General features: G+C 43.5%; 1 protein-coding gene across 7 annotated transcripts in view; it reads right to left on the reverse strand.

Moving 5' to 3' along the window:
* DZIP1 (DAZ interacting zinc finger protein 1) overlaps positions 1–14,247 on the reverse strand; it is a 56,727-nt gene extending 42,480 nt beyond the window's left edge. For 4 of the 7 annotated variants that reach the window (XM_044779806.2, XM_044779804.2, XM_044779805.2 and 1 more), the window contains exons 1-6: positions 13,925–14,247; positions 13,146–13,244; positions 12,569–12,783; positions 11,565–11,813; positions 10,918–11,475; positions 2,704–2,788 (exon numbers count right to left, since the gene is read on the reverse strand). In XM_044779806.2, the coding sequence (XP_044635741.1) occupies positions 2,704–2,788; positions 10,918–11,475; positions 11,565–11,600 (679 nt within the window). In that variant the 5' untranslated portion in view covers positions 11,601–11,813; positions 12,569–12,783; positions 13,146–13,244; positions 13,925–14,247. Of the gene's footprint in view, positions 1–2,703; positions 2,789–10,917; positions 11,476–11,564; positions 11,814–12,568; positions 12,784–13,145; positions 13,245–13,384 lie in introns of all 7 variants that reach the window. The other 3 variants (XM_070520042.1, XM_070520043.1, XM_070520041.1) reach the window with 1 other exon arrangement.
* Positions 14,248–14,757: the final 510 nt, after the last annotated feature.

Consider the following 14,757-nt stretch of genomic DNA (forward strand, 5'->3'; position numbering starts at 1 on the left):
CGTGGGCCAATTTTTGCTCTTTAGTGTTTATTTGCAGCCCTTTGTATTATTGGGCGCTGAATTATTCTTAGCAGATTCTTTCAGCCACTGTGTTGGGTATCCTACAGGGACAGTGTGAGAGCCCATTCAGGGAGCAATAATGGTGACAAGAATAATTCTGGTTTCTTTGACCCAAGGGCACTCTGGGCTCTTCTTCAATGCCTGTCCCAATCAGAGAAGGTAAGCAAGGGCTTCCACTGTAGGTACCACCATAGTGAAATCTCTACGGTCACCATCCTTCTGGATCCCACCAAACTCTCTTGAGAACCCCATCAGTGCTAAGACAAGCAGAGGCTGGCATTCAGATTGCAAACTCGGGCCATAACCTGTCACTGGGCAAAAACGAAGTACTGAAAAGTTGTAAAAGGAAGCAACAAGTGAAGGGAAGAATACTTATGTACATGTACTTACATGCAGATGTACACATGACTGAATGGATATACATGTGTCTGTGAGTGTAGACATGAAAGGTATGGAAACCAAAGTAGAAAGTCAGAATCTCAAAGATGACCTGAAGAAATAATACTCATTTCAGAGTCTGAAATACTCTCTGAAATGAGTATGAGATAGAATAAGATACTGAAACAGAAGAGAAAGAAGGTCAGTTTCACACTGAAGAATGGTAGATTAATTAAAATATTAAATCTTTCCAATTTCTCCAATATATTGCTAAATTGTATCAGTGGTCCATGGCTTATAAATGGAATTTTATGCTGTTTATATTGTTTATACAAAGCTTAGCAATTTCCTAAATAAATCTACTTACCTGAAATAGGTAGGAATGGAAACAGACCGGCCCAAAAGGGAGGGGAAAGCAAGCACTGAGTAACAAGCTGGAAGTACACACGTTTAGATACTGAAAACACTTAAGATCTGCAGTGACCTGCAGAATGCTTTGATCTGCTCCTGGGGAAACAAACTTTGCATTCTTTGCTTTTGAGAACATTTACACAGCAGGAAGTCTGGTTCCTTGGTAAGCCATAGAACCCCTCTCCTCGCTTGCTTCTTCAATTTCCCTCTCAACGCATTGGTTATTTCACATCAGCACCCAAACACATCATAGTATCTCCCACATCAAAAAATGCAAAAATTTTCCCTTGGTCCCACATTTCCCTCCAGGTAACGCCTCATGTCTCTGCTTTCCTTTCTAGTAAACGATACTGAAAGAAATGTCTGTAATCAACATGACTAACTCCTTGCCTGATTCTCAGCTCAGCTCATTCCAGTGGGGCTTTTATCCCCACCAATACAATGAAGCTGCCATGTCAAGGTCACCAACAGCCACGGTGACAATAATGGTCAATTCTCAGTCTTCATCTTTACTTTGCGCCTCGGGAACATTTGATACAACTGACCACTGCCTCCTTCTTGAAACACTTACTTCCCTGGGTTTCTATGACAACACACTCCCGTTTCCCTCGTGCCTCCATAACTGCTATTTCTCACTCCTCTGCTGCTCCTCGTGAGCTCCTAGTGTTGGGAGAGCCTCGGGGATGGCACTCAGCCATCTTCTCTTCTCTGTCTAGGTGATCTCATCCAGCCACGCTCTGCTAATGACTTCCAGGTTTATATCTCCAGCCTTGGCCTCTACCTTGACCTCCAGACCTTGAGCATCTCCACCTGCATGGTGATTGTATGTGTGACTTAAGTTTACCCACAGCCAACAGAATCTCTCCATTCTCCTTCCTCCCTCAATCTGCTTTCCACTCCTAGGTCCCCATCTTGGTAAATGTCACCACTATCCACCCAAACATATAGGACAATAACTTAGGACCATCTTTGCTTCATCTCTTCCTCTTATGCTGTCATATCTTTGTGGGCTCTGTCTCTGGAATATATCCTCTCCATCTTCACTTCTCTCATCTTCCCTGGTAGCATCCTGGTCTGGCTGCCATCTTCTCTTACCTGGGCTACTCTTGCAGCCTCCTTACTCTCCCACCTGCTTCCACCATTGCCCCTACAGTCTATTCTCCACCTCCAGCTAAAGAGGTCATTTTAAGGTAGAAATTAGACCATGTCCTTCCTACTTAAAACCTTCCAGTGGCTTCCCATTATGCTTATAAAAACACCCACATTGCTAGCTAGGGCATTCAAGGCCCCATGTGAGCTGGCCCCTTCCTTTCTAACATCATCACACACCACTGCCTTGTTCTCTCTACTCCACCAACCTTCTATCTGCTCCCGTCACACTCCCCACAAGCAGAGTTCCCCTTGCCTGGGATATTCATTTCCCAGATTTTCCCCAGGCTGGAACCTCCTCATCATTCTGGTCTCTGATCAAATATCACCTCCTTAGTGAGGCCTTGGCTGACCACCTGGAGTCACTCTCCATCTCATTCTCCTGCTTTATTTTCTTTGTTGCATTTGCCACCATTTGAAAAAATCCCTCATTCATTTGCTTAAGCATGTCTCCTCCGCCCCTCCTGTTCTAGAATGTAAGACTCGGGAGAACAGGACTCGGTCTGTTTCACTTGTGGCTGTACCCCCAGCCCCTAGTGCGGTACATGGCAAAGAGTAGGGGCTCAACATTTACTTAACGAATGAAGAAGGACTACGACGCTTTCTTTTAAAAGGATTGAGAGATACACTGGACCATGTCTCACTGAAAAAAAGAAAAAGGTACCAGAAAGAAAAGAGCTCTTTGAAGTTGAGCCCATCACTTACCCAGGTGAGAATCTTCAGGGTGGCGACGCTGGATATGACTTTGTAGAAAAGCTTGGTTCATAAAGGCCTTGTCACAAAAATGGCACTGAAACAGAGAGCGCAGCAAATTCAAGTGTCTGTAATGACTCTCCTTCCACCTAATTTCAATCAAAATTTGGGTACCGGAAGCAGTACCTCTTGGGGCTTTCTCCTAAAAGATACTGTCCTGGCCAATGATACTGACAGCATGACTAAAAAGACAAATATAAAACCAGGGTATTCCTCCCAAACTGAGCACAAGGCAGTGAAAAGCATCTCTGGACAGTTAAAGCAGACCTTCCTGCTAGTTTCTGGAACCCATGATGCTGCTCTGGTTAGACTGGTGGTTCCCAGCCTTGTTCAGGACTGTTCACCAACTTGTGCAGGACACTCCAGCCACGCTAGCCTTCTTTCTGTCCCTCAAGTAGGCCAACCTCAGAGGCTTTGCATGAGCTCATCCCCTGCCAGAATCTTTCCCAGATCTCCCCATGGCTGGCTCCTTCTTGACTCTGATGTCGTTTATGGAGCATCTTCCACACTGGAGATGAGCAACACGTCCTCAGGAAGATCTTCCCAGATGATCCTCCCACCAGTCGGTGTCCCATCACGTTGTCTCATTTTCATCATTGTACAGATCACAGTTAATATTTTCACATTTATTTACTTGTTTATTGTGCCCAGCCCAATCCCTCCAGGTTCTAGAATGTCAGCTTCCTGAGAGCATGGACTCTATCTTATTCAAGCTTTATTTCCAGAGCTCAGCATTACTAAATGATTGAACAAATGCTTGGAAATATCTGACCTACTAAAATGAATTTACTGAGGGGAAAAACAAAATCAAGTCCACCAATATGTTTCTTTTTTCACGTTAATGCTGATTCAGACTTTAAGCAAAAATTCAACTTGTTTTATCTATATCCTCACCCCTGGATTATTCTGAAGTAAATCCTGGATTTATATATTTCATTGGTCAATATTTCAGAATCTATCTCTAAAAGATAAAGACTTTTCTTTTAACACAATTATAATATGATTATTCCACCTTTAAGTATATGAAAATTAATTCCTCAATATCAACAAATATCCAACCATTTATTTTTTTCCCCAGTATTTCCCACATTGTCTTAAAAGAAAGTTTTATAGTTTGTTTGTTTTGAATCAGGATGCAAATAAGGCTGATACCTTAATTTTCTTTTAGTTCTTAGATTTCCCCTCCATCTCTCTTTTTTCCTGGCAATTCTTTTGCTAAAGAAACCGAACATTCGTCCTTCAGAGTTTCTCTCAGTTTGGATTTTGCTGTTTCATTTCCACGGTGCCATTTACATGTTCTTCCATTCCCTGTATTGCCTTCCTCTTAATCAGTATAATTGTATCAGCACTGCAGGTTCTAGTTTCCTAGAAAACTATCATTATGGTATATTTCTCGGCATTGCATTTCAGAGACTCTTTAAGGCATCTTTTCAGCCTTCTCTGCTCATGACAACAGCTCTGGTTCCCTCACAGTACTTTAGGGACAGCCCACACTGACTCAGATGTAAGTGCAGGCTCTAGCACTATGCACAGCACTGGAGAAAGGAAAGGATGAGGACATCCGGAAAAATGTAACTTCTAATTTCTAAAAATGGAAAATATATATTTTAACTATTTGAATAATACAGAAGAGTCATGAGATCATGGTAAGAAGGGGTTCCTATTCCAACAAGAAAAGACTGGCATTTTAACTACATCAAAAGGAAAAAACTTCTGTATGACAAAAGATACCAAAACAAAGCTAAGAGACTTTCAGTTTCTGAAGCCACATGTAAAGGGCTTGGAAAGTACCACTTCCTCCTAACAAGTAAAAAGCTGAACAGATTGAAAAATCAACAGTTCTTCTTGGATCTGTAAGAGAGGGGAGGACATAGAGCAAAGCTCTGCCCCTAACCTTGAGAGACAGACAGGTAAACACAGGGAGTCATGGCTTACTGGAGCAGAGATGCACCAGAGTGGGAACCAGTGCTAGGGAGGAGAAATCGGAATTGTAATTGACAAATTGCTGGAGGCTCAGACTGGATGACAAGTCTGAGAGTTAAAAACTCCAGAGCAGAGGTGAACTTTCTCAACTTGGAAAAGACTATCTACAAAAACCTACAGCTAATATTACTCTTAGTGGTGAGAAACTTGAAGCTTGCCCACTATGATCAGGTACAAGGTAAGGATATGCCTCTCACCACTGCTTTTCAACATTGTACTGAAGTCCTCAGTAATGCAATAAGGCAAGAAAATGAAATAAAAGGTATACAGACTGGGAAGGAGGTAGGAGAACTGTCTTTGTTTGCAGACAACATGATTGTCTATGTAGAAAATCCAAAACAATTGACAAAAAACTCCTGGAACTATTAACCAGGTATAGCAAAGTTGCAGGATAGAAGCTTTATACACAAAAGTCAATTGCTTTCCTATATCCCAGCAATGAACAAGTGGAATTTGAAATTAAAAACACAACACCACTTACATCAGCACTCCCTAAAATGAAATAATTAGGTATAAATCTAACAAAATATGTCCAAGATCTATATAAGGAAAGCTATGAAATTCTGATGAACAAAATCAAATAAAAACTAAACAAATGGGTATCTATGCTAATGAATAGGAAGATTCAACATTGTCAAGATGTCAGTTCTTCCCAATTTGATCTATAATGATCAATGCAATCCCAATCAAAATCTCATCAAGCTCTTTTGTGAATATTGACAAACTGATTCAGAAGTGTATACAGAAGGCCAGAAGGCGCACATAGCCAACACAATACTGAAGGAGAAAGACAAGGTTGGAAGACTGACACTACCTGACTCTAAGACTTTCCATAACAGTAATCAAGACAGTGTGGTAACAGCTAAAGAACAGACAAATAGATAAATGGAACAGAAACAGAACAGAAAGCCCAGAAACAAACCCATATAACTACACTCAACTAATTTTTGACAAAGAAGCAAAAGCAATACAATGAAACAAAGATAGTCTCTTCAACAATGGTGCTGGAATAACAGGACATCCATATGCAAAAAAAAAAAAAATCAATATAGATACAGACCTTATAGCCTTCAAAAAATCTAACTCAAAATGGATCACAGACCAAAATGTAAAATGCAAAACTATAAAAATCCTAGAAAACAACAAAGGAGAAAACCTAGATAATGTCACTTAAGGCGATGTCTTTTTATATACAACACCAAAGACAGGATCCACGAAAGAAATAATTGATAAGCAGGACTTCATTAAAATTAAAAACTTCTGCTCTGTAAAAAACTATGTAAAGAGAAGGAATACAAAAGCCAGAGACTGAGAGAAAATATTTGCAAATCACACAACTGATAATGGGTTCTTATCCAAAATACACAAAGAACTCTTAAAACTTAACCAAAAGATAAAAAACAACCCAACTATAAAATGGACTGAAGACCTTAACAGACACCTGAGCAAATGAGCTATACAGATGGCCAATAAGCATATGAAAAGATGCTCCACATAGTAGGTCATCAGGGAAATGCAGATTAAAACAATGAGATATCACTACACACCTACCAGAATGGCCAAAATACACAGCACTGACAACACCAAATGTTGGCAAGGATGTAGAGTAACAGGAACTGTCATTCACTGCTGGTGGGAACGCAGAATGGTACAGCCACTTTTGCATGTCTTACAAAACTAAACATACTCTTACCATATAATCCAGCAATCATACTCCTTGGCATTTACCCAAAGGAATTAAAAACTTTTGTCTACACAAAAACCTGCACATGGATGTTTATAGCAGCTTTATTCATAATTTCCAAAGCTTGGAATCAAACAAGATGTTCTTCTGTAGGTGAATGGATAAATAAACTGTGGTCCATCCAGACAATGGAATATTATTCAACACTAAAATAGAAATGAGCTATCATCCCATGAACAGACATGGAAGAACCTTAAATGCATATTACTAAGTGAAATAAACCAATCTGAAAAGGCTACATCCTGTATGATTCCAACTATATGACATTGTGGAAAAGGCAAAACTAAGGAGAGGTGGTAAAAAGATCAGTGGTTGCCAGGGGTTGTGGGAGGCAGCAATAAATAAATGGAGCACAGAGGATTTTTAGGGCAGTGAAAATAGTCTGTATGATACCGTAATGATGGATACAATGTCATTAAACATCTGTCCAAGCTCATGGAATATACAACACCAACAGTGAACCCTAATGTAAACTATGCACTTTAGGTAATTCTGATGTGTCAATGAAGGTTTATCAATTGTAATAAATGCCCCACTCTCGTGGGGGATGTTGATAATGGGGGAAGTTATGCATGTGTGGGGGCAGGGAGGTATACGAGAACTTTCTGTATCTTTCCCTCAATTTTGCTGTGAACCTAAAATTGCTCTAAAAAAGAAATACCTTAAGTTCACACAAAAACCTGCACATGAATGTTCATATCAGCATTATTTATTATTTCCAGTATTTTACAGCCAAATACTGGAACCAGGCAAGATATCCTTCAAAGGTGAAAGGTTAACAAACTCTGATACATGTACACCCTGGAATACTAGTCAGTTAAAAAAAAAAATGAATGGATTATTGAAACACGAACAGCTTGGTCTGTCAGCCCCCAAAGCCAACACTATCTGATCTATCATCACTGGGATTAAAAGGTACTTGATAATAGATCTTACAGGAACTAGAAACTTAATAAAAGTCAGATCATTCTTCATAGCGAGTAGTAGCAGGAGGTGCAGGAATCCTATTTATTGCACAAAGACTACCTTAGAAATAATAAAGTTCCCTTTCAGGATGACACGAAGGAATTCTATATAACCTGGAATCAAATTTCCCCATTAATAAAATAATTACAAGACTTTTAAAAAATGCTTTGAAAAGGTATCCTCTAAAACCCTTTACATTTTCTTAAAAAGACAGTTTTATATATATCTATGATAAATACGTGTATATGAATTTGATATACAGACGAATGATATAAACTTCTATTTTGAAGGAGTATCCCATAAAGCATTTTTAGAAAAGAAAAGAAGTGACATGAATTGAGAAAAGTTAGGTACTATTAACTATTCATAGAAAGGAATCTGATGTTCTTTCTATGACAACCCCAGGAATAGAATATGTTGAATTATGTTCAGTATACTTAGTTTAAGAATGTAGACTACATGTAAATTATATGCTGTGTAAAACAGGTAAATGTCTTAATACAACTTCCATTCAAAATCATTAAAAAATGAAACACATTTAGTATAGTGGAATTAACATGAGAACTCAGTAAGGATTCCTTTACCAAAATGAAGTGAGATGGAGGTTCTCTACTCTTCTAGGTGTTTTCTGGGACCTCTCAAAGACAACAGCAGAGAGTAGTGGATAAAGAAACCAACATTTCCACTGTGCCTACTCAGAGCGAAGCCCTGTTATATCATTATCTTATTTAATTCCCACGGTAACCACGTTATCCATGAAGAAATCAAAGTTCAGAAAAGTTAATTCAGAGCATTATCGGTTAGCATATTTGAACCTATGTCTCTCTGACTGCAAAATGCATGCTTTTTCTCCTCCCCAACAATCGTCTCCAACTCCAAGGGGCTGAAAAATTGGAACGAGGGAGAGAAACTCACTGACAGATTCCAAAATCTGCCTGTGTTGTTGGAGCCTGGAGAGGAGTCTGAGTCTTCCAGCTACGAAAACAGAAGGTCTTCTTAGAATGAGTCTACATCCTGTTATGATCCACTGGCATTCTTTAATTTTCAAAAATAATCTGATAGCCAGATCATTGGTACATATTGGTCTTTACATACAGCCATCAGACTTCCTCAGCTGTTGGAGGTCTGTATCTAAACACAAATTCATGACTGCATGCTAAAGTCAAATAACTATTTAAACAAACTTCATCGTCTTCCCATAAATCTTATTATAGACCAAATATCCCCAGCTTACAAACCTGAAGTTACAATGATTATAATCCTGTGAAACCCAAGCTAGCTTACATGCCAATTATTCTGAGCAGCTGTCTTTGAGTACCTCTCCCTGAATCACTGATCGCTATCAGTGACCTCTGGCCTCCTTTTCTATACCTCCACTATTCAGGCTCCTAAAAAGAAATGAGTATTCGCAAAGAGGTCACAGGCAGTCACAGCTCGCTACCGGGAAGCCACTGAAGAAATCAACATCCACCTGTCAGATGCTGTTTACTGAGCCTTCCTCATGGACTTCTCAGAGCAACCCTAAAGGGCAACTACTACTAATGTTCTCACTTTCCAGATGAGGAAACTGAGGTTTAGAAGTTAAATGACTTGCACAATGGAACAGCTAGAATTCAAACCCAGGCAGTCTAACTCTGGAATTGTCACGCTAAAGCGCTTACACTGCTCAGATTCCATAAAGAGACAATGGCAAGCCACTTGAGAGATGGCAGAGTGTACCTGCACTATACTAAGTCCTACCTCTTCTCACTCACACCTGAGCACACCATGCAGTTAATACTGTCATTCAGAGAGTCTGCTGAGGGGCCAAGAGTTGGCAGGTGTCACTGGTTTGATAAACCTGAGCCATTACCTTTTTATCCTTATGTATCATTCACATTTTTAAATCTTTATTTCCTAACAGTTATTTCTATAATAACCAAAAGAATGAAAAAATGTTTATAAATACAGAATTCCCATGTTATAGGTTTTAACGTTTTACTGATTACTACCAAAGCTAGATAAACTTTTTTAAATGTTTAAATAGAACCCATTCAATTTACTGTATGGGAAATATATTTATAAACAGCCATCTCAGCACGACTTATAAATATTTAGTTTTTAAATGGCATTTATGAAACAAATAGGAAATTAGCAACATGAAGTATCATTTGAAGATTGTACCTCAGGGTTATGTATCCAAGACTAAACACTAAGCCTTTCCAACAGTATTCTTTCCCAACTGTTCACTCATCTTAAACACACTGCTCTCAGTACTCCTGGGGGATCAGTCCTAAGCACTATTAACCATCACATTCTGCATCCTACGCCCAGTTCTTCACATTCACTCATGCCACTACTACTTAAATCCACCGAGATCTTTTAAGCCGTATTTAGCCAAAATGACTAGAATGTGTAGGTGTGAAACCAATCTTGTCAGTCTATTGCTTACTTTATTATCTTTATCTAACATTGTTGATACCTTCTGCACTTCCTCCATCTAACTGGTCAAATGCATATACTCTGATTTCTGTTATACTCAAGAATTACAATATATATCTTAGGCTCAAAGTCTAACTCATAATAGTTGCATATGAAGACAAGAAAAACAGGGGCCAGCCTGGTGGCGCAGCGGTTAAGTTTGCACGTTCCACTTCTTGGTGGCCCAGGGTTCGCCAGTCCGGATCCCGGGTGCAGACATGGCACGGCTTGGCAGAAGCCATGCTGTGGTAAGCATCCCATATATAAAGTAGAGGAAGATGAGTACGGATGTTAGCTTAGGGCCAGGCTTCCTCAGCAAAAAGAAGAGGATTGACAGTCGTTAGCTCAGGGCTAATCTTCCCCAAAAAAGAAAAAAAAAAGACCAGAAAAACAAAATTTTTAAATTTTTAGTGAGTGTTCTTGTTCTTAGGAATTATACACACTGAAATATTTAGGAGTCTGCAACTTATGGTCAAGTGGTTCAAAGAGGATAATATGTGTATAAACGCAGGAAATAAAGCAAATGGACAAACGTTAATAATTGGTGAATCTGGGAGAAGAGTATATGGAAGTTCTCTGCGCTATTCTTGCAACTTTTCTCTAAGTTTGAAAATATTTTGAAATTAAAAAACACCACAGATGTAATCATTCCAAGATAGAGCAGCGGCTGATCTCAACAGCAATTTGTACATGATTTCTTTCTCATCACATCAATTAGCAGGAAACAGCTTCTTAAACAACCAGCATTTAGATGAGTTCAATAAAGCACTGCAGACAACATTACTTGCTTAATTATTAATCTTACGGTCGTCTACAGAAGGTAACGAACCATGTCATCTGTTGGTTAAAATTACTGTTTTGCTTAAATACGCTATTTCTTTTATTTATAGTACAAATCTTTAAAAAAAAAAAAAAAGGCAATGACAGAAGAAAGGACTCTCAATATGCCGGCCAGTGGGAATTACGGAGGATTTTCTTGGATTATGAATGGTAATCACAACACAGTTTCCCACCTGGTAATAGCTGGCTTTGGCCTCGATCATCAGCTGCTGGGTCGAGATCATCTTTTTCCTGCGTTTACACTCTTCCTTGAGTAACTTGATCTCCCCCGCCTGCTTGGTGAGGAGCTTCTTGCTCTGCTCGCAGTCGGCGAGGCTCAGGCGCAGCCGCTCCTCCAGGTGGTGCAGCTGCGAGGTGAGGAACTCCTGCGAGTGCAGCAGGTACTCGATGGTGAGCTGCGCCAGGCGGATGAGCTTCAGCAGCACCGGGTCTACCCCCGACTGGCAGTGCGGGCACTTCTCGTCCTCCAGCTTGCAGAAGGTGATGTTCATGATGTTCTCCTGCAGCGTGAGCACATCCACGGCCCCAGCCACCTTGTCCACGTCGATGGCGCTCAACCGCCGCCAGTCCACGCTCTCCAGCCGCGGCCGGAACTGGAAGAAGGGCAGGGGGCCCGAAGCCGCGCTGGGAGGGGCACAGGCCATGGAGGCCGCGCCCCCTGCGGCAGCTGCGGGGGCGTCGGGACCCTCCAGGCCATTGGCGAGCGGGTAGTACACGTGCTTCTGGAAGGGCTGCGGGAAAGAGACAGCGCGGGGGTGGTCGGGGAGCTGGGAGTCTTGTGCAGCCCGTGCCGCCCCCAGCTCGGCATCCCGCCTCTTACCATGCTTGGAAGCAAATCCGCCGCCTGTGCTGGCATCGGGGGAGGGGGCGGTGCCGTCTACCCGGCCCGGGCCGCCTCCAAAGCCGCCGCCGCCCCACCCTTCCGGAGTGGGAGAAGGCCAGGTCCCGGGCGGCGGCGACGATGGCCTAAGGTCCGGGCGTCCAGGCCGTTGCTGTAGTAACGCCCTGGGCTGGGACCTGGAGGCAAAGGGCGCGCCGGCCCCCGCGCGGTCAGCGTGCGCCCAGCGCCCTGCGGGACCAAAGAAGACCACGTCGACGAGCCCGAGCGGACGTCCCCTCGGAGAGGACACCTCCTGAGAGCCAGCCTCCCGGGGCATGGGTCTCGCTGGCCTTTCGGCTGGACACTCCATTTTTCTAAAGCGTGGGGAGCCACATCCTCAGAACCTTTCCGTTCTAGCTGCCAGCCTCTGGTTTTTCACTCCTGTCCTCGCCTTAGGTTTTGTGATCAGAAATATCAATTCATCCTCATCTGTTACGCACAATTAGAAAATGTCAAGCAACAAAACTATGTAAAATTAAATGGGATGGGGAAGGACTGAATGCAGAAGGGCATGAAGACATTTTTGGGATATAATAAAAATGTCCTATATTTTGATTGTGCTGTTGATCACCCAGGCATACACATTTATCAAAATTCATCGAATTGTACACTGAAAATTAAGGGTGCATTTTGTATATTATACCTCCATAAAGTTGTTTAAAATATTAAATTTGTATCAGAGTTATATTTGATGGCAGTGTTTCCAAATTTCTTACATCCGAGATACTTTTTAAAATGGAGTCTTTCTTACTCTATGGGTTGGTGGCCTAAGTATTACATTCTGATAGAAATACAAACCAAAGAACCACCCCCCCAAATATGTAATATTTTACTAGTCTTTCCAAAAGGATACATTTTCAAAATGTGAAGGTAAAAACAATTATGTGGAGGGGAACTTTAACTATCAGCTTCACCACCAGGTTTTACAGGGCCCTTGTATTTACCTTACAAACTTGTGTGTCCACTGCATTCTTTTTTTCTGGAGAGGCTAAAATATTTCTAGCAGCAACTTGTAGACCTCAGGCCTCTCATTCTTGAGGTCTTCTGGGGGCTGCCTGTGGTTACCACAGAAATCAATGAGCTGATGAAAAGCCAGACATTCCTCCGTCCACCGGGCAGTCCCTGCTTGGACCAACATTCAGGAAAGTTTTCCTCTTTCCTAGTAGTCAAAGAACAGAAGAACGGAAAATACAATTCACAGGAACTGGAAGCAAAGTTGTAGTATCAAATATTTTTGGGCACTTTCCAGGTATCGTGAACTAGAAGTAAATCCATATGAAAGGATCCAGGAAATAAAGCACACACTTCATGACTTCATAGAAACCATACATCTCAATAACTTTTACTGGACATTTGGGGAAAAAAAGAACTATTAACGATTCACACAGCTTGGCATAAAAGTGTTCAAGACCTAGGTTCAAAGTTTGATTCTTCCATTTACTTCCTGCCTGCTTTAGAACAAGTTACGTCAGCCCCAGGCCTCAGTTTCCCTATCTGTTTAGAGGGTGTGAGGATACTGACCTGGCGGATCTGTGGACTGTGGGCTCCATCCACTGGGCTGCAGGATCAGCGGGAACAAGGGCCGTGGTTTCCTCTTGCTCACCGTTATATCCCCAGCACCTAGCATAGGACAGGCACGGAGAGGCGTTAAGAATTTGCCCAACGGACACGTGGATAAAGAATGATCGAATGAATTAAGAGCTTAGTTAAGGAAATGTCAGCTCCCGGCCTTTATCCCTCCTATTTTCTGGGCCTCTCGCCTGTTAGGGGGATTCATCCACGACCCGGGCCCAGGCCCTTGACGCTGAACGTGGGAGACTGTCCGCGCGCCCCCACTGCAGTCCGAGGAGGAAGCGCGCGGGGCCCTAGACGCCCATCTCCGTTAGCTGCCACCACTCCGGCTCCAGGCGCCGAGCTGTTGGCCACCTTCGCCCCTTGGTTGAATCTCAGTCGCAAGATGGCCGGAACAGGAAAGAAGGGGGCATGCTTTTCCGTTCTCTCCGTTTCCCACCCCCTGGCAGCGCCTCCCGCCCCGGGGGCACGGCGGGGCCGGCCAGCCGAACCCGCAAAGACAAAAGCCGAACCCGCAAAGACAAAGGCCGAGGAACGTGGGCCCCAGTGGGCCCTTGGCGCCGCCCCTTAGAAGGCAAATGGGGAGTGGGAACTGCGCCAGCGGGGTCTACATTTCCTCGGCTCGCAGCCAGGGGAAGAGAGAGGAAGGCCCATCTTCGCGACCACCGAGATGCCCCGTCCACCGCCGGCTTCCATGGTCTCCTGGCGCATCCCGGGCCTCGGCTCACCCCAGCTGCGCGCTCCTGGGCTGGGGCCGGGCGCTGCAAGCGGACTGGGGCGACGCTGGAGACGCAGACCCCAGGGGCACTGCTGGCGCAGGCAGGGCCCGCGGAGGCCGATGAGCAGCGGCGGGCCGGGACCTTCTTCCAGGGCGCAGGATGAAGCTTGTCAGGTCTGAGCAAGTCCTGGCTAGGTGAGCCGCCTGGCGCCGCTCCGGGCCCTCCCAGACTTCCCGGTCGCGGGCGTCTTGGGATCCCCCACCCCCCTCCCGCCCCCTTCCCCTCCACGATCTGCCCCCGGCTTCTTCTCTCCGCGTCCTAGCTCCTCTGGCAGCTGGGCGGGACCGTGCGCGTCTAGACTACAGCGCTAAAATGCGCTCAGCCAATCCGGCTGTTGGTGCAGACACGTGGTGCCCCCGCGCGCTCTGTTGCTGGCGCGGGATGCTCGCCCCGGGAAGGCTTTTCAAAGAGAAGCCAGATTCACTCCTACCCTGAGGCTCTCCCCGCCCTCAGCTAGTTAATTTCCCATAGGGGCTTTATGTGAATTCGCTCCTAAGAAAGGCTGCGTTTTAATCTCAGAAGTCTGTAGATGCAAGGTACCTCAAAGAGGTTATCTAATGCAGCCCTGCAGTTGAGTGACGAGGAAAACGGGATTCAGGACTATGCACCCAAGCACAACAAGAATTTAAACCCATGTAGGTTTCTGCATCTCTTTTTGTTATGGCCACTTTAGGATGAAAGGCATGGATCTGTGTTGGTAGAAAGTTTGGCGGGGGGGAGGGAGAGGGGATGTCTTAGGTAAAGGGTAGTGTAACTAATTTTTAAAGCTAAAATTGGAACAC

Source organism: Equus asinus, chromosome 11, assembly GCF_041296235.1.
Source record: "Equus asinus isolate D_3611 breed Donkey chromosome 11, EquAss-T2T_v2, whole genome shotgun sequence".
Taxonomy (NCBI): Eukaryota; Metazoa; Chordata; class Mammalia; order Perissodactyla; family Equidae; genus Equus; species Equus asinus.